At 48.1% G+C, this 27103-nt stretch overlaps 1 protein-coding gene across 1 annotated transcript; it reads left to right on the top strand.

Annotated features, from left to right (window-relative positions):
- Nucleotides 1-26956, top strand: LOC144942229 (anoctamin-5-like). Its single transcript, XM_078868973.1, has 21 exons — nucleotides 1-311; nucleotides 2356-2501; nucleotides 3655-3771; nucleotides 4493-4561; nucleotides 5514-5600; nucleotides 7031-7237; nucleotides 7536-7646; nucleotides 8497-8612; nucleotides 9244-9378; nucleotides 12330-12435; nucleotides 13173-13233; nucleotides 14099-14241; nucleotides 15436-15510; nucleotides 18244-18469; nucleotides 19900-20066; nucleotides 20991-21088; nucleotides 22168-22298; nucleotides 23033-23238; nucleotides 24087-24292; nucleotides 24564-24669; nucleotides 25889-26956. The coding sequence occupies exons 1-21, from the start codon at nucleotides 257-259 to the stop codon at nucleotides 26213-26215; spliced, it is 2895 nt and encodes a 964-aa protein (XP_078725099.1). The 5' UTR covers nucleotides 1-256; the 3' UTR covers nucleotides 26216-26956.
- The last annotated feature ends 147 nt before the right edge of the window (nucleotides 26957-27103 follow it).

The following is a 27103-nucleotide window of genomic DNA, read 5'->3' as shown; positions in this document are numbered from 1 at the left end:
CACACTGCCCGATGTTGTTCCGTTGTAAAATAACTTGGACGTCAAAGGAATGAACAAAGGGATTCATTGACGCGTGGAAGCAACGGATGTTATGTTATAATCTATTACCGTAGCACTTGCATTCACATTGCGCCCGCAACATATCGAAGTAGCGTCTCGGAGCGAATTTGTGTGCTTTGTTGAATGCCCGGGGGATGGCAGGCGGTCCCGGTGAACTGTCGGGCTGGGACTGAGGCTGCAGAGAAGCGGGGCCAGAATGAGCACGGAGAGGATTCTCGACGGAGACTCCGACGACGGCGTCCTGGTGCACGGTAAGTGCGCGGGGTCGTCACGCTCCACTCACGTCGCGTGCGTGTGTGTATGTGTGTGTGTGCATGTGTATCTGTATGTGTGTGTGTATGTGTATGGTAGTGTATGTGTGTGTGTATGTATATGGTAGTGTATGTGTGTGTATGGTAGTGTATGTATGTATGTGTATGGTAGTGTATGTGTGTGTATGGTAGTGTATGTGTGTGTATGGTAGTGTATGTGTGTGTATGGTAGTGTATGTGTGTGTATGGTAGTGTATGTGTGTATGTGTATGGTAGTGTATGTGTGTGGAGCGGTATGTAGTGGTTAGCGCGCTGCGCTAGGAACCCGGAGATCCGAGTTCGATTTCTGCTCACGGCCAACACCAGTGACGATTATCTGAACCAGTCCTGGGCCTCTCGTAGGTCGACGCAACCTGCAATGAGTACCTGATGCAGTGTGTGAACATCGCCACCAGGGAGACAAAGGCGGCCGGGCGTGTTCCTGGCTACACACCCCGTCGTGTGGCATTCCGGCCTTCACAGGTGCTCGCTGACAGTCCGCTCAGGCTACACGGGGGATCTTTGTCTGACTGCACAGTTGCAATGCTAACCGAACCTGCTCTGGGCAACGTTCTAGGACAGGTTAAGTTTTTTCAAGCTCCAGTCGTAGCGACGCCACCACGGCGACATCTGCTCCACTTATAACCAAAGTAGCTCCGTTGAATACCAACAGACGAGGCACACGCACGCCCGACGGCTGCGTCCGTGCGTGGAGAAGGGTCACTGCGGCTCTGACCTCGAGTCACCAGCATGCCGCTGCCCTGCAACAACAGCAAACTCATCACATTCGTCAATAACACTATTGTAATAATATTTAGATATGTTGTAATAAAATAAGATTTGTTTGTATTTAATGTACTAATAAGAAAGGTCATTACCGCAACGTCACCTACTACTTTATCTATCAAATATATACATACCTCTTAAGGCCACCGTGTTCTTGACCAATGTTTTGAGTTTGTGTTGTTATTGGTGCTTTTGCACCACTACTACTGACGCAGCCAGCAGCAGCACCACTACACGTTGTCTTCAGTATTCAAGAGAGTAGATCCTTAAAGCTAACACAGGTTAGTGCAAGTCACACGTCCACTCATGTTTGTTGTGCTTCCTCCGCACCTCCTATTATCACGGTTGGTTACATATGGTGCGGAAAAAATTCAACATACATACGTCATCCCTCCATCAGATATACAACTTACATTTTCCTCTGACCTCACGTCACTCTCTCTGATTCCCATTCCCTGTCCACTGAACCCTAACCCCCACACAGCCCCCTCCACCTCCCCTCTTGCTCCCACACATTTACGGACAGCTCGACAAACAGAGCGAATTTATTTGTGACGGTCCTCCAAAACGCGGCTCCCACATCATCATCCCCCCTCGACGCTGAAGTCGATATCTGTGTCTACTTGACCTAAATGACCCCGAAGTGCGACGATCTGTGCTTGGTGGAGAGCGAAGAGGTGACAGGGATGAGGGGTGGGGGAGAGAATGGGAGAGGGGACCGTGGGGATAAGAGAGCATTTCAGAGAAGGGACGAGAGGAGAGAGGTGTGGGTGAAGGAGGGAGCTGTGTGTGGAGAGAGCTGTGGGTGAAGGAGGGAGCTGTGTGTGGAGAGAGCTGTGGCTGAAGGAGGGAGCTGTGTGTGGAGAGAGCTGTGGGTGAAGGAGGGAGCTGTGTGTGGAGAGAGCTGTGGGTGAAGGAGGGAGCTGTGTGTGGAGACTGCTGTGGCTGAAGGAGGGAGCTGTGTGTGGAGAGAGCTGTGGCTGAAGGAGGGAGCTGTGTGTATAACGGAGGTGCAATGAACGGACTGGAGCCCTGACCTGTCTCGGCATATCGTGAGGAGAGTGTCCGCTACACATAACCCATTCCAGGCTCATACAATCTTACAAATCAGTACCTGGTGCGGTGATTTTACCGCCCATTCTCTGTTCCCATACCTGCCTTGTCTCCCCTGCCCCGAATGCACCGAACCCTCTGCTACCGCCCACATCGCCTGGCCAAGATCCCGGACTGACCAACGTGGGCGTCGTGAATGAGGGAGCAGACATCGTGAGTGAGGAGCAGGGGGAGAGGGAGCCGGAGCAGAAGGAGGTTGCGCCCGTAGAGTTGCCTCAAGGCCTGCCGTCACCTCAATCCCCCCTGGCACGGGTACGACGTCATGGCGCCGACGTGTGACTTCATTAACGACGCATCTCGAGATGCGCTGCGTACACAATGGCGATGAAGAACAAGAAGCAGAACCATTTCCCGCGAAACTTCGACTCTTATTTTTTATTTTAAGGCGACAGAGTTGGCCCTGCGAGGTGCAGCGTGTTATTATTATGATTATATTTTAATGTGGTTATAACATTCCATTGTGAGTGACATGGGGAGCCTGTGTATACTGCACATCATACAAATTAAACGGTTAACTTCGTGGAATATATTGCCGTTCAGAAACCATGCCATTGATCCGTAATACCGAACCACAGTAGCAGTGTTATTGGAGATTGAGATGGGGAGTAATGAAAGTACAATAGATCATGGAGTCTTTGTGATGAGGGAATAATACTCCAATGTTATAATGCCTCTAGACTCTAGAGGAAAGGTGATGGCTGATTCTGCGACTTTTGTTGATGTACTTGAGAGAGACGCGGGATTTTCGTAATGTTTATAATTACATTTGTGTTTGAAGGTGAAGCTACAAGTGAGCCCGTGGCCTCGTTGGGTGTGTAAGCCGCATTCACATCACACGAGGTGTTGTGACACACGGCATGTGTGTATGTGTGTGTCTGCTTGTGTTTAAGGGCGTAGGGAGCGGTAGTGCAGTGGTTAGCGCGCTGCGCTCACGGCCAACACCAGTGACGATTATCTGAACCGGTCCTGGGCTTCCCCTAGGTTGGCTCAGCCTCAAATGAGTACCTGGTGTGAAGTGTAAATATCACGACTGAGGAGTCAAAGGCGGCCGGGTGTGGTGCTGGCCACCTACCAGAGGTGTGGACTCGAGTCATGTGACTTGGACTCGAGTCAGACTCGAGTCATGAATTTGATGACTTGCGACTCGACTTGGACTTGCATAACAATGACTTTGTCCCACCTATGAGATGTGGACTCGAGTCATGTGACTTGGACTCGAGTCAGACTCGAGTCATGAATTTGATGACTTGCGACTCGACTTGGACTTGCATAACAATGACTTTGTCCCACCTCTGCCACCTACCCCCTTGTGTGCCATGCCTGCCTTCATAGGTGCTCGCTAAAAGCACTTTCCACAACCGTCTGTTGAGGCTATTTGGGGGATCTTTGTATTTTTGTATTTTAGGGTCCTATTTTGCCTCTCCAAAAGGACACTGTCTACTTCCGCGATGGGATCCGTAGAATCGACTTCATTCTCGCTTACGACGATGAGAATAATTCTCAGGGGGGCATCAAGAATCAGGTGAGACTGCCTGCTCCCATCGTTACCACCTCCCTCCCATATCCGCCAGCACACGCATCCTGCACCATCACCCAATCAGTAACTTGCACCCACAAAACCCTCTCTCTGAATCTAACACTTCGTTGTTATAATTTTAGTCCCCCCCCACCCGAGTTTTATCCCAATTGTGCTGTCAGTGACATGTCATGAGATGGAAACTAAAATATTCCAGATGTATCTGCATTCCGTCATGTGTTAAAGAACAGCCCGCGGAAGTGTATATCACAGAACTACCTCCGATATCGTGATCCCTGGTCGAACACAGTGGAGGGAAGCATAGTTAAGGTTGCATGAGTCAATGCTGGTGAATTGCCAGACGTTAAAGGCTCGGGCCCTCTCTTCAAGATATAAGTCCAAGTTCGATTCAAAATTCTATCACACATTACTCCAAATAATAATTGGAGTTATTGCGGTGGAAAAAACAAAGTTGATAAATAGAACATGTCTTCTTCACATACATAACTCTCCTTCATATATCAGTATCTCCACATGGGTAGTATTGAAGTAGTTTAATGATGTTACGCTCCACGAACGTTGTCAGCTGTGATTGCAGTGTGATACTCTGGTGACTCGGAGTATGGGAAATGTATTCACCTCTTGACTCGCACAGTGACAAGAGAACGTGGTTTTTGATATCACATGAGACGTGGTATAACATCAAGTGCCGGACTTTGTTTGGCAGGAGAAGAGGTCCAAGTATCAGGCGAGTCTAATGAAGATGGGTCTGGAACTGGAGATTGAGCCCAAGGAGGTACGTTGCCTTTGTCTCTGAGCTAAATATTATAGACACAGTACAGTAAGTCCTCGTTTAACATGATACATGGGTTCCTGAAAAGTGCCAGGTGAAACGAAAAACGTGCTCAGTGAAAACCAATTTCCCCATCAATAATGTGAAGTTAAAGTTGGGAGACATGCGATGTACGCACACTATACAACGGTGGGACAAATCACTGAGGGTACACAGCCGCGCTACCATACCATTCCGCGTACTATGTCCTACGGCTCAGTCGCACAGCTCAAGGAAGTAGTTCATCGTCAACCGCTCTGAAACCGCGTTATAACGGGGCGCGCTCCGCATTACAACAGGCGTGTTCTGTGTTATACGCACAAAGTGTTCCAAAAATGGAAGAACCAAGTTATAGCTAAAACGCGTTGTGTGAACACACTTTTTGATGAGAACTTTACCGTTTACCGTAGCCTTGGATTGCGTATTCCTGAAATGGATTGAGATTTTAAGCAGTTTTAGTCATGTTTCCGCTTCTCATTTCTTTTACATATCTTTCAGTTGTGATATAAGAAGCAATATACATCGAATAGGCTACGTTTGCTCTCTTTGACAGGAACGCGGTTTAATTTAGAAAGTGAATTCTACTATTTGTTTGTTACCAGGCAAGCCCCACTGACCTATAGAGCTATTTTTTAGAAGCGACTTGGCCATAAATGATAGCTCAACGAAGTGGGCTTATCGCGTGGGCATTTATAGCAGCCAAATACTCTAAAAGCGTGATGTTGATCGTAAATGTGGAGGGGAAAACCGGAGGACCCGGAGAAAAATCCACACGACCACGGGGAGAGAGAGAACCCGAACTCCACGTACCCCAAACGTGAATTAGCCCCGTAGTTGAGCTTTATACGGCACGACCGCGGCAAGCCACGCGCACCGATGCCGAGTTTTGACGCTGACCTCAAGTGCCGTTCACCAGGAGTCGGTGAGCGGACGCACCACCTACGTAAAGGTGCATGCGCCGTGGACCTCGCTGACCACCTACGCCGAGATCCTGCACATCCAGGCAAGGCGCCGATGATTGTGACGATGATTGTGACGGCGATCGCGATGGTGATTGCGGTAATATTTCTGATGATGTTTGTGATGATGATTGATGATGAATGTGACGATGGTTGCGATGATTGTGCAGCTGATGATGGTGATAATAACGTCTCGCCTCGCACGTTGTTGACATCCTCAGGCCCGCTGAGGCTTTGCTACTGCTTCTAGACGTCCTCGTGACTCACAGGATATGTGATCATTATTGACTCGCAATAACTTACTGTATTGTCGATGTGTATTCTCTGTTAATAGTCTCCGCTGCCTTGGGTGGAGACGAGTTGTGATGATGATGATGATGATCAAGATGATTTTGATTATGACGATTCATAATGAGAATCAGAATCTTTATTTATCCTGGAGAAACCGAATGAGCTATGAAGCTCTTCTTTCACAGATGTCCAGTGGGGGTGGTTCAGAACGTTGCAACAACAACCAGGACAAAATACGATTGGAGTGCAAAGCATAGGAAAGATAATCAAAGCACTAAAAATAAACACGTTAAATAGATAAAGTATGTAAGTACAAATTGAAAAAGTATATAATTCTGCTTCTGATAATTGTGATGATGATGTTATGATGATCATGATTGTGATGATGATGATGATGATGATAATAAACGTACCGCATGTTGGGACATCAAAAGACATAAATCTGGAAAGAGAAATACAAAGCTTAGAAAGAATACGCACATTAGAAACATCACGTTGTCTGTTCATGAAAGTTGGTGGTCGAGGGCAGAACGCGTCGCTAGAAGGGGCGATGGTTGCTGGCCGAGACTAAAGGTTGAGTGGCAACCAACAGAGAGACAACTCCCAAATGGATGTCTATCGTAGAGATGTCAAGATGAGACTGGCTCATGTGCAGGTGCCTATGATAGGAGTATCTCGTTAAGGAGCATAAACCATCACACGAACTCCGGTCATCCTCGCAGCAACTTTTGGTTCACCATTTAACAAAGATGGTTACTGCCATCGCACGCTTTCAGATGTGCTTCTGCGGCCATCTGGAATGCTCTTCCTTCCGATATTATGGAAGCCACTGGCGTTATGCACTTTTAAATCTAGACTAAAAACTCATTTCTTTAGAAGTGCCTTTTCTGCTTAGTTTGTTGTTCTTCCCCTGTACCTCTGATTATCACGGTTGGCTACATACGGTACGACAGAAGGGTGAGGATGAGGCTACGTGAGTATTTGGCATGGAGGCAGAGGAATAAGCTGTTGGCAGATGCATTGCGGCAACGTACGGCCATGGCAGATACCACTGACACTGAGATCTTCAGTGGCAGTGGATTGATCGTGGCTGATAATGATTGCAATGATGAAATGTAAAACAGACGCATGATCATGCCACGTGCTCAAAGCAAATTATTTAACCGATTTAACAATCGAACAGGTGCCACTCAAGGAGAGCGACCTCACCCGGGTGTCGCGCTCACAACATGGACTTCTGGACTACCTGAGCAAGCCATTCCGCCTGAAGCCAGGAGCCGTGCCTGAACAACCCGAATACTTCACGTCGCCGTTCAAGCATTCGCAGCAGGACTTCTACTCCATCACAGACCATGAAGTCCTCATCCCGCCAGCCATACGTAGCCAAATCGTACGCCCAACACGTGTCAAGTTTTCCCGGGGTTAGGATTTAGGGGTCAGGTTAAGATGTGGTCCTGTTGGGAAAAAATTCAAATTTCCGGGAGGCTCAACCATGGCACGTGGTGAGCTAGAAGCCCTTATCTCCGTGAGCCCGGCCTATGCCCACTCAATAAATAAAACCGAGAATGACCGATCTCGTTCTGATATTAGCCCTTTTTACTCTTCTGTCAACCCCTGCAGACACAATACACAGTGGAATCTGTAATCCATGGCTCACCCAGCACTGTGTATGATGCGTGCTCATGCAGGTCCACTACATGCTGCTCCAGTGTGGCGTCTCGCAGGGCAGTAAGAAGACGTTCAACTATAACCAGATGATGGACAATGGTTGCTACACCGTTGCCTACCCACTGCACGATGTGAGTCGGGAGTCAGCGGCGGTGGTTAAACAAGGTCATGCGGCTAGGGTTGGCTGGTTCCATTCGCACAACACGGAACGCGCACCGTTATAACGCGGAGGGCGCCCCGTTATAATGCTGTGTCTGAGCGGTCAATGATGAAGTACTTTTTGAGCTGCATGGCTGAGCGGTACAGTGATACAGTACGTGAAATAATGCAGTAACGTGGTGGTGTACCCTCAGTTATTTGTCCCGCCATCTCACTGTGTGTGAGTAGTAGTACATCGTATCTTGACAAACTTTATCATTACCTATGGGGACATTTTTTTCACTGAACGTATTTTTCACCGAACGCGGAACTTTCCAGCAAGGCATCTGCTACCACGTACGACGAGGACTTGCTGTGCTCGCTCACCGCTGCAGCTGTGCCTCAGGGTCACAGTCATTGATGCCCGTGAAATATTTGTGCAACTTATAAATCGCATTATCGTTATTATTATTTAGAGAACCCTTCGAATAGATCTCCATCCTGCTCTACCCACAATACCTGCCAATTGGCTACCTGAGGAGGGCCCATTCATACCGCCGGGTGGACAGATGTGCGTTGGTGATCACAGACACTTGCTCCATCGTGTCAACTGCCACACTAGTAGACCGAACCGGCCACCTCTGCATTTCCAGTCCATTGCGGCGCTAACCATGCCTCCACGGCCAGGGTTTACTGTGGGGCAGTGGGGGGTGAGTGGGTCATTAGTGAATGTGTGTGCACCGTGTGCCCGTGTGTATGTATGCATGTACTTATTTCGCACCGTACGTAGCCAACGGTGCTGCTAATCGTAGGTGTGGTTAGTGATTGTGATTCCTGTGTCAGAGTCAGTACGAGTACCCGCCAGAGGACTCGAACGGTCGGGGCGACCGCAACACGTTGTGGCGCGAGTGGGCGAGAGCCAGGCGCTTCTTCAAGGAGCAGCCCCTCGACCTTGTGCGGTGAGGTCACGCGCTATCCACTGCTGGGCGAAGGCCTCCCAACGCCGTCTCCCGTGACGGCCACAGTGGAGCTTAGTCTCGACCAACGACCATCATCATAATCCATTTTGGGGACGTGGGCCCACCTCTCTTCACAGTCAAGATTAAATACAAAATTAGATGCATTTAAATTGTATGTGTTTATTAGTTTAGTGTGTGACGTTTGGATATGAGAATAGCGTGTAATAGGATTCGGTTTTATTATTCGTCTAAATACAATTGCATCTCAGGATAATGTTCATAAACAGCGGGTATATATTGATTTTTGCGGCACAGGAGCGGTAGCGCAGTGGTCAGCGCACTGCGCTACGAACTTGGCCACCCCAGTTCAATTCCCGTTCAAGGCCAAACCCAGTGACGATTATCTGAACCAATCCTGGGCCTGCCCTAGGCGGACTCAGCCTCAAATGAGTACCCGGTGCGGTGTGTGAACATCGCCATTGGAGGGACAAAGGCTGCCGGGCATGATTCTGGCCACTCCACCCCCTCGTGTGCCGTGCCGGCCTTCATTAGGTGCTACTCGCGAACAGCACTTGCTCCGAAAGTCTGTGAAGGCTATAAGGGGGATCTTTGTCTTTTGTCGCCGGCACAGCTCGTACTTTGGCGAGCAGGTGGCGCTGTACTTCGCGTGGCTCGGCTTCTACACCAAGATGCTGAGCGTCGCTGCGCTCGTTGGCCTCGCGTGCTTCCTCTTCGGAGCACTTAACAAAGAGCAAAGCTTCTCCAAGTATTCGCCAAACATGCGCGCATTAACAAACGCGCGCAAGCACGCATGCCCATGTACACGCACGGGTGCAGATACAGAACACAAGGGTACAGATCTCCTGCGTGGCAATGCGCACTGTGCAATGAGTGTCAGCGAGCACCTACGAAGCGTACATGTACACGTACATATGCAACGTACATATTATGTAATGTATGTTTATTTGTAATTTAATGGGATGCTGCCGTGGTGTAACTGTTAGGACACTGGAGTTGCAATCCAAAGGTCGCTGGTTACATTTCCCAGCATGGCACTTTAAACAATGGGCAACATTTATAGCTCCCCGGCTTTGTTTGCCAAGCAGTATACAATACATGGAGACGCCACGGCTATGCGTTGGCATGTCGCTTGTGGTGTGTGTGGTAAAGTTATGAACTCTTCCAAGACGTTGGGCCAGCGTGGAAGAGTAGGCCTATATCCCTCGAGAAGGGCTCTCTAGTTTCTCTGCTCGGGTGGAGGTCTTTCCAGGAGCAGTGACGCTGAGCAAGCAATTTCAAGGCTGCACCTTTAACTTTTCACACTAGACATACATAATGCACATACATACAATGCATGTGTAGTTGGTACAAACGGGAGAAAACTTTCTTTGAGGCAACACGTTTATTATAACATTAACAACTATATAACACAAAGGGGTAACGGCCCCTTCCATCCGATACGCTAGGGAGGTATCTCCTCCGGGCGAGAGTGCCTCTCTCTGGCTACGTTCTAACCCTACACCGGTGAAGCTTGAGTCGTCACTGGTTAAGCTGGAGCCGACCCTAGCCAGGGGTTCGGCTCTGCTCCTTGGGCTCTTCTCTTCGAGTCTTCAGGAGGCTCTTCAACTTCAGGCGGACAACTGCTGGGACCGTTCAGAGGTCCGGCTTTTATACCGAGCCGTGGCTGACTCCGCCCCCGGCCACACCTTCCTTCTCGATCCTTCCAGCAGGGCCTGGGGGTGACTTCATCCCCCAGCCCCCCTCTTGGGGTCTGCACCAATGGGCATGCCGTTCCTTAGGGGTTTCCGTTGGGCCACGTGGGCCATCGTCCATTCACACTGGGGCTCAGCCCCTCTTCCGCCCCCTATTGACACGTGGCCGGTACTACCGGCTGAGTTGATTGGAGATGGAGCATCGCGCCCAATAATATCCCTGGGGCGGTTTCTTCATTAGGGCGATTGGGCGACGCACCACCAATGTCATTCAACCACAGAGTCACGCTAGCCGTCACTGTGCCTCTGGATATAGTCCAATCAGCGTCATGCTACGTTCTGTGGAGTACCGCCTCTTTTTGGGCGATTTCACTCCGGCTGAGAATCGCCCCGAGTGGCCCCATAGACTTACATTCAAAGATGTTTTTTTTCGAACGGGGGCGCTGCAATGCATTCTCTATGGCTTCCGGGAGGGCTCGCCCTAACGTGCTTACGTCATCATACGTGCTTACGTCATCATACGTAAGCACGTTTCATCCAACAATATAATTTGTCGCCACCTAGTGGAATCTTTAATACAAGAAACTTGAGTGGTTTGTTTTAATAGTGAGTATAGAAACAAACAAGATGTATTGTAAGAGTCACTTTATTTTTCATTAATATTAAAGAAGTGAAGTTGCCTTTACATGCTTAAGCTGTTAATTTATCCATTGCATGGGTGGACCTTATCCTTATCAATCATCCAGACATTTGCCCCCACTGAGAGATTTTGCAGGAGCCGCCACTGCCTATACATGTATACAATGTGTGTTTGTGTACAATGTGTGTATGTATACAATGTGTGTTTGTGTACAATGTGTGTATGTGTACAATGTGTGTATGTATACACTGTGTGTATGTATACAATGTGTGTATGTGTACAATGTGTGTATGTATACAATGTGTGTTTGTGTACAATGTGTGTATGTGTACAATGTGTGTATGTATGTATACAATGTGTGTATGTATACAATGTGTGTATGTATACAATGTGTGTGTGTACAATGTGTGTGTATACAATGTGTGTATGTATACAATGTGTGTATGTATGTATACAATGTGTCTGTGTACGATGTGTGTATGTGTACAATGTGTGTATGTATACAATGTGTGTCTGTATACAATGTGTGTATGTGTACAATGTGTGTATGTATACAATGTGTCTGTGTACAATGTGTGTATGTGTACAATGTGTGTATGTATACAATGTGTGTATGTATACAATGTGTGTATGTGTACAATGTGTGTCTGTATACAATGTGTGTATGTATAGTATACATACACACATTGTATACATTGTATACAATGTGTGTATGTAAGTTGAACTTCCTTTGCACCGTAGGTAGCCAACCGTGCTAATCGAAGGTGCGGAAGGAGGGGAAAGACAATCTCCTAATGACGTACAGATATCCTCATCCAGCAGTGGATTGACAAAAGGGATGTTCACATTCCTGCAAGACATGCATACAAAGATGACACACTTCTGATGCTAACGAAAATGAAAGTTACAATCACGTTTCTTGGGTTAGATCGCGCAAGCGTGAATGTGTCGTAAACTCCCCCTCAACACACCGGTGTGCTGAACTCGTAACTCATTTGCACTTTTTTTTGTTTACGTGTCAAACCTTACCAATTCACTGTATCGGGTGGAGGTAGGTTCACGACACATTTATATTTACGCGATTTAAGCCAAACAACCTTATTTTGAATAGTATTGGTGGCAAAAGCCTACGTGTTAAACTGAATACGAAACTGTTTGCTGCACGTCAGCACCGCATTACATTGGCGAATGCCAGAAGGTGGCACCGAGCCTGTGGCCTCACCTTGTTTCAATGGAGGCGCACCAACATCCAGGGGGAGGGGGCAGCCCCAGTCGGTGTTCGGCGCTGACGCTCGCCCACGTTCAACCCTCACGCGCGCGCGCCTCGGGCGTGTGCCTCGTCGTGTGCGTCGTGTGCGAGCGCAGCGACGAGTTGTGTGACGACGCGCTGAGCGGGGCCCTGGTCATGTGCCCCCAGTGCGACAAGACGTGCACCTTCTGGATGCTGAACAGTACCTGCGAGTCTGCCAAGGTGTGGCGCGCGCCGCAGACGTTCCCTGTGCTCTGTCGATTGGGGACGCACGTTGGTCATTGGCGCTGTACTCCACCAGGAGAAAAGAAAATACTAATTTGTTGAGATTGTAGCATCATTAGCAATAATTAAATTGTAGCACATCACGCTCTTTATGTAGGTGTAAAAACTATAACGAACCTCCTGCCAGCCGCACAGACGCTTGGGGAAAGTTCTGTCAGCGAGCACCTATTATGGGCAGACAGGCACACGAGGGGGTGGTGTGGCTAGAGCCACTCATGACCGCCTTTGTCTCCCAAGTGCTGGTGCTTTAAACGACACCCCAAATACTCAGTCGACCAAGGGGGATGCCCAGGAGCGGGTCAGATAATTACCATCGATGTCCAGGAATCAAACTCAGGTAGCTGGCTTCATAGCGCAGTGCGCTCACCGCGATGCCACCACTTCCACTGGGCGTTAAGGGGCCGTCCATAAATGACGTCACGCACCGAGGGTGGGGGGTCAGACATTTGTGACGATGTGTGATGAGGGGGGGGGGTATATGCACTACATTGACAATAGTTTAAAGCGATTTGAAGCATGTGTCCTTTTTTTTTGGGGGGGGGGGCAGAGCTTTGTGACGTCATATTTGAGGGAGGTCTGACTTTTTGTGACACCGTGTGACTAGGGGGGTGGGGGTCAAAAATCGTCCAAAATCGCGTGACGTCATTTATGGACGGCCCCTTGTGTTGTTGCAGAATTCCTACATGTTTGACAACCCGGCCACCATATTATTTGCAGTGTTCATGGGACTTTGGGGTGAGTGATGCTGAACACTGGCACACGTTTCACGGACACAGTGCCACGTTTCAACGTGTTTGTGCTGACGATGATGAACGGCATACCATCGTGTCTTGCAACGTCCTTATCCAACGGCCACGTCTATGTATTGGCCCATTTGTCAATCCACTGCTCGATGAGGGCTCTTCCACACCATTAACGTGTTGGGGGCTATTTTAATATACGTTACTGCGTGGCGAGTGCGGGTTGGTGAGGGTTGGGTGCAGGGTGCAGCACACCGACGTTTCCCTTGCGCAGCCCTGCTCTGATCACCCATAAAGCGCAGCCTGCAGACGACTATGATAGCCAAGCGTGTTGAACACGTCGGCTTTCGCGACCAATAGTATTCATAAAGGTTTTGGGGTTATATCGCGTACATATAAATGTGTTGTTAACCGACCACCACCCGACACAATTAGTAAGGTTTGTGACGTAAACAAAACGTGCCAATTAGTGACTACATCAGCACACCGCTGTGTGTTGGAGAGTAAACCCACAACATTTACAGTCAGAGTACGACGTTTCTATGGTGATTACAACCAGCTCCATCAGGCGAATTGCCAGAATTCTGAAGAAGTCTTCCTGCTTCTGAAAGGCATGGCAGCAACGGCCAATGCGAGCGATTTCCCGACTCAATTCTGCTGAGTTTCCGAGATCCGATGAGGCACGTCGTGAGTGATCCAATGACTACAGGTGAAGGCTCCGAGTAGTTGTGATCCCTGGTGTCCCGTGCTAATCAAACTGCGCTTTGAAAAAGACATATGACAGAATGCGATAGGAAACATCTAAAACATCGAGCATAATCGGTAGTTACGTGACCGTTGAAAGTGAACCCTGCTGGCAGCCATGGTGTTCCTGGAGATGTGGAAGCGCTCCCAGGCGTCGCTGGCGTTCCGATGGGACCTGACGGCAGCAGCGCAGGGCGAGCCGGCGCGGCCCGAGTACGAGGCTCGCTGCTCCGGCAAGAAGCTCAACGTCGTCACCATGGTAACGCTTCCTTCCATCACCACGGTGACCACCTCATCGCACTCACCTCTGTCTTGTGAAATTGCAAGTGTTACAATTATTTTCAATTTAAAGCTTTCGTGACTGCAAGGATTCATATTCTTGGTTCTTTCGGTAAAGTCACGTAAAAGGGAAATAATTAAATAATAATAAAATGTCGTTAGATATAAATGTGTCTCCACAAATCTGGCTGTCGCCTGATGAAGCTAGTTGTAATTACTGACGAAACATCGTTCTCAGATTGTAAATGTTGTTGATTTGCTCTCCAACACACCGGTGTGCTGTACTAGTGACGATCTGGCATGCTCTGTTTACGTGACAAACTTCACTAATTGGCTGTGTCGGGTTGTGGCGGGATTAACGACACATTTATATTTGTGCGCTCTAACACAAAAAACCTATATTATGGATGTACAATTGTACTTTTTTTCTCTTCTTCATACTTTTCTGACTTTTCCGCCAATTTGATTCTGGTTGTGCTATCGGCGTCTTCTCTGAACATTCGCAGAGCAGTGCAACAATGACCCCCCCTTCGAGATTGGTCCTTTCGCAGTAGATATTTCAGAGTTACTGAAGATCCCTTTCAGTGACCTCTGAACATACACTAGGGGGCAGCACGTTCCCACCCACCCGCCGATTTCCTCCAGACGGTCAATACGGTACCGTATGATACAGGTCTTTTGGGTTAGATCGTGTAAATATAAATGTGTCGTTGGGTGGTGGCGAGTTTAACGACACATTTATATTTAACCAAAGAAAAACCTGTGTTATGGATATTTGTCGCGAAAGCTTACGTGCTAAACGGACGACACCGTATTTATCACGTGACAGCACACCCCGATATATAGTTTATTTATTAAAGCTGAAATGTAGTCAAAGGACGACTCGTCTAGCCAACCTTAACGGGTGCACTCAGTAATCAAAGACAAAGACCCCCCCCCCCCCCGCATGCAGCCTTAGCAGACGTGCTGGGCAAGTTCTGCTAGCGAGCAGCACCAATGAAGGCCGGGCACGGTACACCAAGCCCGACCGCCTTTGTCTCCCCAGTGGCGATGTTTACACACCGCACCAGGTACTCATTTGAGGCTGAGTCGACTCAGTAACCACACTCAACGTGACGGTCTCCCCTATCCAAACTGGGTTCTCCTCCCATCTGTGTGTGCACTGCGAGTACAGGAGGAGGAGCCCCACGTGCCCAAGACGACCCTGGGGCTTCGCTACTGTCTGTCCGGAGTCACGGTGCTCTTCTGGGTGAGTCCACCCATCCAGCAGCAACAATTACATTGAACCAATCCTCCTGATGCAGTAACCTAATGACCAAGTCAACTGCAATGCTCTCGAATCTCATCAGATGTCGGAAGCTTATCAGCGTTAAGCCTGGGTACTGCGTGTGATGGGTAACCATCGTGCACAACGCAGGTGTCGTAGGCTCCTGCGGGGCTGTGTGGTGGACAGCAAAGGGCAATGGAGCAGAATCTGTAGTTGTACTGATCAGCATGCTGGAGAATGGGCACATGACCCCCACGACCCACACAGGCAGAGGCGTAGCTAGGATATTTTGCGCCCGGGGACGAACTATAAAATTGCCCCCCACCCGTTTAATCACACTTTCCTATTACATCGAATAAGGAATAACAATTTAAATTTTAATGAAACATTGTATTTAAAGAAGCAAATTTATATAAATTATATTACATGGCTTACTCAGTCACTGTCGTAGACTGGTTGACATAGTCTACAAAAGATTCATTTTTCTTGATTTCACTGTCGCAAACTGGTCAATCACGTAATCAAAATCAGTTTTTTCCAATGTTTCTCTTTCAACGCTAAGAAGAGCAAGATCGCTGAGACGATCTTGTCCCATTGAAGCCGCAAATACGACAAAATAAGTTTCAATTTGCTCAACGACCGCTCACAGCTTGCAATTGAAACTGCTATTGTTAATACAATTTGCAGTGAAATTCGCAAATTCGGAAATATGTCTCCATAAAACACAATAAAACCAAGAAGATCCAAAGGAGTTTCTGGTAGAACTTCATTCCGGTTACTGAGCAGCATTTTGCAATCTCCAATTTCTGTGGAAAGTTCGTGGCCATTGATGTCGGTGTCATAGAAATTTCCAAAATCTGTGCAATTTCGACGAATTGCATCGACATCTGTGTCGGATAGAAGAGTTTTGACGTCCAGCAGAAATCCAAATTTTGTGTTCAGGTCTTTTAGTCTAAAAACCGTGTTGACATCTCCTGTTGAAGTCGATAAAATACGCTCTTCATAACGCGCACAATTTCTTCTTCTGCTGAAAGTCCTGCATCTCTTGCCAGTTATCTTGGCATCTTCCGACGTCGCCTAATTCTTCTGTCCACATCGATCCCCCAGGCTGTGCATCTTGTTTTGGCGTTTTCTACAGCAACTTGGCTCAAATCATCACGAAGCTTGACAAATTCATGCTCCAAAAATTCCAGATCAGTTGCTGCTTCCTTGAAATTCATAGTAGGATCCTGTAAGCGCTTCTGAACACGATAAATTTTTCCAAGAATGACATTCCAGAAATCTAATAAAACTAAGAACTAAGGCTGAAAGACTGCGCCTGTCTGTTGTTTGGGACGTTCTTCCATGTAAGTTCTTAATAGGCGCACGTACCAAAATGTAATTACATGACATGTAGGCTGTGTGGCGGGATATATAAACTTTTAGGTTGAGGTGTAGATTTGTGCAGTAGTTTCAGGCTCCCGCACCCGCCGCAATAAGTTATAATGTAACGTTGTAAGCCTCATTTTGGCGCCCCTTTACCTTGGCGCATGGGGACATATGTACCCCCCTGCCCCCCCCTAGCTACGCCTCTGCACACAGGTGTAGGGATGCCGTCATCCAGCAGGGGATTCACGGCTCTTACTGTGCATGTGTACTTGACCCAACCCCAGCAGCCACACTGTCCTCCGCCATCAGGGGTGGCGCTCATACTCCTCCCGGTGAACCTCTGCATGACGATGACACGTCAGGGTATAGAACTCTGAATGATTATATAATTACATTCTTATGTCAATCTAATCAACTGAAATATCCACGGCTGTCCCAAGGCAATGAATGGCGCGACGTTTTGATTATTTGTGGTTGTGCGTTTATTGAGTTGTCATGAGCCATAACGTATCCTCAATGCTGAAATGTAGTCAAAGGACGACTTGGGGCGCCACGGTGCCGAGATGTTAATTACCTCGTCTGATGTACAGGAGGTCGTGGGTTCGCTCACGACCCTGACTCCTGTAAATTTAGAGCTTGCATGTTCTCCCTCTGGTTGCATAGATTTTTCTCTGGGTCCTCCGGATTTTCCCTCCACATTTAGAATCAACATGCGTTTAGAGTATTCGACTGCTATACATTTCCCCCCGATCAGTCACTTCGTTGATATGTCATTTGTGGCCTGGTCGCTTCTTAAAAAAATATCTATATAGCTCAGTGGCCCTTATCTAAAAAAAAGTTTAGTTTTAGCCTAGCCTTGACCTGAAAGGCTTCCGGCCTTGGATTGGGCTTGTGGATTTTGGCCTCAGCCTCGTGGATCCCGGCCCTAAATCTGACTGTGTCATGCCGAGCCAGAAGTGAATAATAAAACTTTGGCATCACAAGACATCTAAAGCTGGCTTGGGGCCATGCAGAGATGAGGGGGAGGGGAGAGTTAATGATTGATGCCATACGTTGTGCCAGTCAATCGAACTGGGGGGGGGGGGGGGTGCCAGCGCCATACATTAATTGCGTGTGACGTCTGCAGCATGGCTCGGGTTCTGCAGTGAAAAAATACCAAACTGGCGCTTCCTGAGCTGTCCTGGCGCAGCTCTAGCGTGGCTTGGTTGTACAGTGGAAAAAACCAAACTGGCGCTTCCTGAACTGTCCTGGCGCAGCTCCAGCGTGGCTTGGTTGTAGAGTGGAAAAAACGAGGTACACAGCTAGGGTCAACTTCACCCACTCGCGGATTACTCGTGTTCCTGGCAGATGCTCCTGATCATCGCGAGCATCCTGGGCGTCATTGTGTACCGCCTCTCCATCTTCATCATCTTCGCCTCGAGTATTCCCAAGCAGGTGTCTGAAATCAAGGTGATCGGCACGTTGCTCACGCCGCAAATGGCCACCTCCATCACGGCCTCCGTCCTCAACGTCATAGTCATCATACTCCTCAACAAGTGCTATGACAGGCTGGCTCTTGTCCTCACCGACCTGGGTAAGTTGCATCTCCATCGTGGTTTTCATCAGAAGTTTATTGTCTGACTAAAGCCCATTGAACTATAAAGATTTTTTTTCAAAGGCGACTCGGCTGGCAGGCAACATCAAAGCATTCCACTATTACATATTTATACGAGCAATTATATTTTTGTAGGTTGCCTGTTATCATCGCCTGTTTAAATAGTGACTGTTTTATGTCAGTATCTTGGGTTTAATCGTGCAAAGGCTTTGATGGCAGTTGCATCGCTGTGAGATGCCATGAACTAACCATTTCCATTTGTATGCGCCAGTGGCGGACAACTTTTTTTGGAACAGCGCCCCCCCCACCCCCCACCTCCCCCCCCCCCACCCCCACTAGTCTCTACAGGCCCCACCCCCCGCCCAACTAAACTTTTTTTTTACTTTAAAAGGTAAGGCCCACTGAGTTATACAGCTCTTTTTCAGAAGCGACCTGGCCACAAATGATAGCTCAACGAAGCGGCCTATCATGTGGACATTTATAGCAGCCAAATTCTCTAAATGCATGATGTTGATTCTAAATGTGGAGAGAAGACTCCACGCGACCACGGGGAGAACATGCAAACTCCAAATATACAGCAGCAGGCATCAGGGTTAGGATTGAACCCACAAGCTGCTGTATACCAGGCGAGGGAGTTAACATTTTGCCAGCGCGGCGCCCCTACTACTGTACGGCAATTAAAACTCTCAATTGGTGTGCGTGGGTTGCTCAAACATATCGACCGAACCAAAGTGGAAATTCTCTCTGCTGTTCCTCCCTCATTTAGCTTGCCACTCAATTGTTAGTCTCTACTGCTGGCCAACATCCCTTCTAACGACGCGTCTTGCTGAAGCCCACTTTACCTATCGTTCAACATCAAGCAACCCTTAATGTGTTACCATCCTAGCTTATAAGAAAATACTTAACCATCTCTGGAAAGTACTCGTGAATGATTGGAAGGAGGCACCTATCTACCAGTTATTGCCCATGGGCAGTTTTCACCAAGAACCAATCATAATAGGTTAACACTTAAAATGGCAGCAGCAGCTGCTGCAGGTATTTTAAAAAAAGTCTAAAGAGTACATCATATTCCGTACAACAGCGGCATACAAAACTACAAGTGTTGGTATGTCCCTCTGACCCATTCCCGCCCCTACTGGACATCTGTAAAAATAACTTTATAGGTCATCGAATTCCTCCAGTCTAACTAAAAATTATTTTCTGAAACATCTTGGAGATTCACTCCACATCTCCTGAGCTGTTTACTGGCTATCTAAACATGTTACACTCTACAATGTTGCAAATCCTGCATATTACATCATCACTCATTTTCTCAGCCTATGTATCAGTACAAAAATAAACACCAATGTGCATTTTGTACCCCTGTTGGGTTCACGTGTTCACGTGTGACCTTTGTTTCATGCCCGCAGAGATGCCCAAGACGCAGGCAGACTTTGAGAATCAGCTGACGCTCAAGAAATTCCTCTTCCAGTTCATCAACTACTACTCCGCTTGCTTCTACATCGCATTCTTCAAGGGCAAATTCATCAGCTACCCCGGGGACTATGCGTACCTCGGCATATGGAGAAACGAGGAGGTGTGTGGGTCAGTGGTGTTGGGCCACGTAGTTCCATGCTGTTTGGGTCACATTCAACCACATTTTTTATGTTCTAAATAAATTAGAGCCACAAAAACGTCTTTGTTGGAAATTGGAGTGTGGCAATGTATGCCTGCGAGACATAAACTATATTGGGGCACCACGGTGGTGAGATATTTACGACCTAGCCTGGTATACAGGAAGTCGTAGGTTCGATGCCAAACCTGACGCCTGCTGTATATTTGGAGTTTGCATGTCTCTCTCCCTGTGGTTGCGTGGATTTTTCTCTGAGTTCTCCAGTTTTTCCCTTCGCACCAGATGTTTGAACAAAATAAGACGATAATTAGAGATGTATTCATTATCTTTAGTGCCCATACTCTTTGGTTCTTTCGGTGATGTAACATAGGTGAAAAATAATAAATAATAAATAGAAATAAATCAATCACGACGTTTCGATTGCAACACAAGCAATCATCATCAGTGTTGAAATTGAAAAGTCGCAATTTATTTATTTATTTATTTCCACCTACGTGACTTTACCGAAAGAACCAAAGAGTGTGGATCCTTGCAGTCACGGAAACTTCAAATCTAGAATCTTTAGTGCCCTTGTAATGCCTTGCCATGTTTCACTACTGTAGACGTTATGATGACTAATTATTAATGGACCAATATGTAGTGATAACTTTTTTGTTTGTTCTTTTTAGTTTTGGTGCCACTTCTTAATTTGTTTATAATTTTTTTAGTTCACTTGGTAGTAGGGTTTTCATTTGTTTGGTGTAGTGGCTGTATATGGGATTTGGTCCTCACTGTATACATAATTAATGTACATCGTTATGGGATGCTATTAGCATGAATGACGCTATATGAAACGAAAGCATTATTAAGGTTGCTCTGAATCTACTCTACATTCCTACATCCATCTAGTGTTCCCCAGCCGGATGTCTCGTTGAACTAACTACTCAGCTCACCATCGTCATGGGCGTCAAGCAGATCTTGGGCAATTTCCAGGAAATCATCCTCCCGTGAGTAGTGCTTTCGCTTGAGCCGGGATATCTGATCGTTTAAGCGAGTGTACTTCACTCATTTTCAGAGGGGTGGGGGGGACACTTTCGCAGAGGACGCCAAAGGGCTTTTTGGCGTCCTCTGGTCTACCACAAGCATCGTGGTTAATGCAGACATGATCCCTTGTAAAAGGTTTCAGTTTGGTGCTTTAACATCTTAACACCTGTTTTGTTGCCAGAAAAAAGGGGAAAAACCTATTATCATATTTTGGTACTGGCAAAGAGGGTCCCATGATGTAGATTCTGATTCTGCTTCTGGTTTAGATACCACTTGCCACTAATCCGTGCCCAGGATATAAAGAAGTCACAAAGGTTCAGAGCACCATGTGAGAACCTCTGTGGCACTGCTTACAACAGGGTGATCAACTGATGTAGCGCCTTTAGAATCATGAGGGCAGCGTCCATTCCAGATGCCACACATTGTTTAAGTGTGCTCGGGAACACGCTTGCAAATTGGCTGGCATGAGTGATGCTTCACCCTGCGTATGCCTACTGCTGCCAAGTACTGAGAGGAACAGAACACTGCAGTACTACGCAGTTTTCAGCAGTAATAAATGATAGCCACTGCAAATTAATCATCAAATAGTTACTCATTTAAATGCTCAAAGGGGTGTGTGTTATGTTTTATTCCTTCCAGACACACTCTGGTAAATTTAACCCTAGTCAACTGTCCTGACAATGTGGGTATATTGGGGGTTATCGTGCCAATCAGACACTTGCTGGGCATTCAGGCAGTTCCATCGTTTTGAACTCGCAAAGCCCGTGACCGACATGGGGAGTCTTCCACCCCACAGTGGGTTGACAGAAAGTTGTCCGTTACATCGCTACTGCGTCGGCTTTGAGTGGTTGTTCTGGAGATCTCCCTGATGTGGATTTCGAGCTGTACCACGTGTTATTCAGCGTAACGTAGGACGTTTCATTGTACGTGCTGGGAGCTTGAAGATGCGGTAAGGAGCTATGGAACAGCTGACCGAATTTGTGCACGTATGCGTGCATTACGCGTGCCTGGGTGTGTGCGTCCTCCCTTCGCCAATCTTCAGATGGTTCATGACTTGGTGGGCCCAGCGTCGAGCTAAGCAGCGCCCGCAGGATGTCTACACGCGCTGGGAGCAGGACAAGGACCTGCAGCCACAGAGCAAGCTCGGGCTCTTCAACGAGTACCTTGAGATGGGTACAATGAGCTCACGGGAGCACACCTGCCGAGCCAGTGTGGTGTTTTCTCCCTAATTTCACCTGAAAGCAAAACGATTGGGTGTCATTTGTATTAAACTTCGAGTTGGTGGAGGCAGGGATTTTGCCACGTTCTCCACTATCCCGTATGTCGAACTTCTTTCACATGGTACATAGCCCACCGTGCTAATCGTAGGTGCGGGGGAAGGACAAGAAACTAAACACACAGAAAATAAGAACAGATACTACACTTGATCTTAGCCAAAAGGCAGATATGGCAGTACAACTGTTGTGAAATCGCCCATCCAATCACTATCCAGGCTCAAACCTACCTTGATTCCAAGGTCCAATTAGATTTAGTGCATTCTGGGTGATTTCGTTAAAGGCACAAATCTATGCATTATACACCGAAATCGCGGGTTTTCCCAATCGTGGAATGTGACCATTCGCACCAAATTTATTGAGGTAGTTCACTCGACCGTTGACGGTTGACCGCGACATTCCTGTATAGTACGCATCTTAACTCTACTGCTCGCGATGATGCAGCCGCAGATAAATACACACGGCATCTTGTCTCCATCTTGTCTCCCAAGTGGCCCATCGTGGGTCCCAGTTCACGTATATTTTTTAAATGGCAATATATTTGAAGGACTCCTTTGACTCCATTACATTGAACCAATTAGAACATTGGTTTTGCTTTTAATAATATCCCCCCCCCCCACAATTGTATCCCAGTCATCCAGTTCGGATTTGTGACGCTCTTCGTGGCGTCGTTCCCTCTCTCTCCACTGCTCGCGCTGCTCAACAATATCATGGAGGTTCGTGTCGACGCCTGGAAGCTGGTCACGAAGACGCGGAGGCCCGTCGTGTCTCGAGCAAGTGGCATCGGAGCCTGGGAGGACATCTTGGGCGTCGTGGCCACCCTGTCCGTTCTCACCAACGTGAGTCGCACCGATCGTCCGCTCGCCACTTTGCTCGTTCTCTCTCTCTCCCTTTCGGCAAGCTCGTGAGTGTGACGTGGAGCATGAGCAGCGGGACAGCTGCAAGACTGTCACTTGGGGCAGTTGATGGATAGCCATGAGGCTGTCAGTTAAGGCCGTTAAAGCTGTTATGGCGGTTAAGGCAGTTAAGGGGTGAAATGGCAATTAGGGGGAGTTGAGCCTGGATAGGAGAGGGAACGGCTGGCTTTTGAGAGCTCTACATGAAGTTATAGAATAATAGGAATGATAAGAGTAAAAGTACATATGTTACCGATTGTTCCAATTGTGGAGCAGTAGATTTTTATTAAATTATGCTACCCATTTGGGTTCAAACATACACCATTATCATAGTCTTCTCTTACTATTTATATATCTAGTCAAATTTAAGCGACTCGGTGAATGGGTTAACGTTGGGGCCCCTAGACCGGTTAAGATATCACCCACCAGTGATGTTAACCTTGGCTGGGTATTAAACTCGGAACCACTGCGTCTCGGAGCCCATTGCCCTAACTGATGTGCCAACGCTCCGTCCGTGGCCGGGAATCAAACTTAGACATCCCGCAGTACGCTCATCACTGCGTCACTGAATCAACTGCAATGCCGGGAGATCAAACCGGCGACCTCTGGATTGTAAGTCCTTGTGTTAATCATAAACGCCGTGGCAGCATGCCCCAAAATTGTACTTGCGACAGTGTATTAAATTACTTCGGGTGAGTTTATGGGGTAATGGACATTGGGAATGGGTGGTCAAGTCGTTGCATAGCTAGGTGACATCGCTGATGCTGCATGTGCACGTGCAAATTCCACAGGTGTGCATCGTGGCTTTCACGTCGGACATCATCCCACGCCTCGTGTACTACTATGGCTACTCGGCAGGGCACGGCGCGGGTTTTCCCACCATGCGCGGGTACAATGAAAACAGCCTCTCCGTCTTCAACATCAGCGACTTCCAGGAGCAGAATATTCCCGACGAGCTGCCGCCCTGGTTCGACCTGGCGATCCACACCACCTGCAGGTGGCTGCCTCTAGGCGCCCTCCCTGACTTTGGGGTGTGCTCTCCTATTCGTCGTGACGTCACTTCCGGGTGTGCTGCTCTATGGATGTCGCAGTTGATTAATGCCCTGAAGCGTGGTCAAACATAACCCCCACACAGCCGTGGGAAGGCCCTCATCCAGCAGCCGATTTGAGAATGAAATGTGTGCGTATATGTGCACAATTGTACCTTTTCAAAAATGCTCAGTACAGCCGGTGCATGCTTGCTTGTGGTTGCGTTTGTACGTGCGCAGATACAGGGATTATCGCTACCCTCCTGGCCATCCTCAGGCATACTCCCTCAACATGCAGTACTGGCACGTACTAGCGGCCAAGCTAGCCTTCGTCATTGTCACGGAGGTATGTATTTGCATACAAGACACAGACAAAGAGCCCCTGTATAGCCTGAACCGACTGTTGGGGCAAGTGCTGTTAGCAAGCACCTAAGAAGGCCAACACGGCACACGAGGGGGTCGGTGGCCAGCACCACGCCCGGCCGCCTTTATCTCCCCACGTGCACATTTGCATATCCCTTAAAAGTTAAAGGTGCAGCCGAGCAATGATTTGCTCACACTGCTGCTGGTAGAAGGACCTCCATTTGGGGGAACTCAAGAGAGACCTTCTAAATTGTATTTGGCTTGCTCTTCCATACTGGCCAGATGATTTGGTAAGAGGTGGGATTACCCACAGTTAATCACACCGAATGCCTACCGACCTTCTGATCCACTGGTTGGGGTGTACCTATTCATACTATTAAGGCAGATGGTCGAGTGACACCAACGTAAACTTTAGAGACGCATTATCTCGTAACACTAATGTGTAGACTGCAGAAACTCACAGAATACTGGCACACAACGCGTTTTCACTACAACGCGGCTCTCCCGTCAGGGAACGTGCGCACCATCATAACCCGTAAAGCGCGTCGTTATAACATGGAACGTGTGACATTATGTGGAACGTGCACCGTTATAACGCAGAACGCGTGCCGTTATAACGCGGAACGTGCACCATTATAACGTGGAATGCGTGCCGTTATAACGCGGAACGTGCACCGTTATAACGCAGAACGCGTGCCGTTATAACGCGGAACGTGCACCATTATAACGTGGAATGCGTGCCGTTATAACGCGGAACGTGCACCGTTATAACGCAGAACGCGTGCCGTTATAACGCGGAACGTGCACCATTATAACGTGGAATGCGTGCCGTTATAACGCGGAACGTGCACCATTATAACGTGGAATGCGTGCCATTATAACGCAGTATCTGAGTGGTAGACGAAGAACTCCTTTTTGAGCTGCATGTCTGAGTGGTACAGTGACACAGTACGTGGAATAATACAGTGACGCGGCGGCGTACCCTCAGCTGTTTGTCACGCCATATCGCTGTGCGTGCGTCATTACATTGTTTACTTGGAAATCGTCGCTTAACGCGTTTTCCCCTTCACGTGGCACTTTTCACGTTTAGCGCATTTCCGGCGTAAAACGAGGACTTACCCTGTCCTGTACATGCAACTTCTTAAGATACGAAAGATCTTTTTTCCGCGTGACGACGACGATGCGTGCCTGCGTGCGCGCAGCACGTCATATTCCTCACCAACTCTTTCATCGCCTACGTCATCCCGGACATGCCGTCGCACGTGCGCGCGTGCGTGCGCCGCGAGCGCTTCCTCGTGCACAAGATCCTGGAGCAGGCGGAGTTGGGGCGGCTCCGCGACTCGCTGCTCGCCGACGCGCCCGGACCCTCGACGCCGCCGTCGCCCCCAGACCCACGCTGCGGGACAGCAGACGGAGCCGGCCCCGCTGCTCCACACTCATCAGAAGGAGAACGAGATCCGGACAGAGGACGAGTAGGGCAGAGAAGAGGAAGGCAAATGGAAAGTCCACCTCTCCCCAAAGAGATGTGAGGAGGGACGGACGACGAGGAGAGGTTGACTTTATTTGCATCTGCTCACTGGAATTCCAATCTCAACAAACTGGTGTAGAGCAGGTGGCCGACCTGCTCGCCGATTTCCATGTGGACAAAGACTCACAAAGGACAAGGACAACGGGATCCCTCGTAAAGCCTTAACAGACTGTAGGAGCAAGTTCAGTTAACGAGCACCCATGAAGGCCAGCATGGCACAGTGGCAATATTCACACATCGCATAAGGTACTGACTTGAGACTGAGTCGATCTAGGGGATGTCCGGGATCGGTTCAGATAATCGTAGTTGGGAGTGGCTGTGAGCAGGAATCGAACCCGGACGACCAGGGTTCGTAGCGCAGCGCGCTAACCACTACGTTACCGGTCCCCAACACGCATGCACATGTACACACGAAAATGCAGAGATACGTGGAAAAATACACAGACACACGAGTACTCTGCACATATGCACCGATACATACGCGCACATACACTCACAACACAGACACAAACATTAATACAGAGGCACATGCACACAGATCCATAAACATACAAAGACAGACACACTTGCACACATATATACACAGACCCGACGCAGAAACATGCGTACATGATACAGAATCCACACAGATATCATACACCCATAAACCACGAAAACCATAAATGCACACAATAGACACAAATATATACAAACACAACAACTTTGCTTAACACGTAGGCTTTCGCAACCAATATTATTCATAATAAAGGTGTTTGGGTTAGATTGCGTTATTTATGTGTCGAAACCCTCCACCACCCGACACGGCCAATCAGTAAGGGATTTGTCACGTAAACAAAACGCCAAATAGTGACTACTTCAGCCCACCGGTGTGGTGATGAGTGAATCCATA

The sequence above is a fragment of the Lampetra fluviatilis genome, chromosome 27 (assembly GCF_964198595.1).
Source record: "Lampetra fluviatilis chromosome 27, kcLamFluv1.1, whole genome shotgun sequence".
NCBI classification, from domain to species: Eukaryota; Metazoa; Chordata; class Hyperoartia; order Petromyzontiformes; family Petromyzontidae; genus Lampetra; species Lampetra fluviatilis.
The sequence above is the reverse complement of the archived record's forward strand: the minus strand, read 5'-3'. Positions and strand labels throughout refer to the sequence as shown.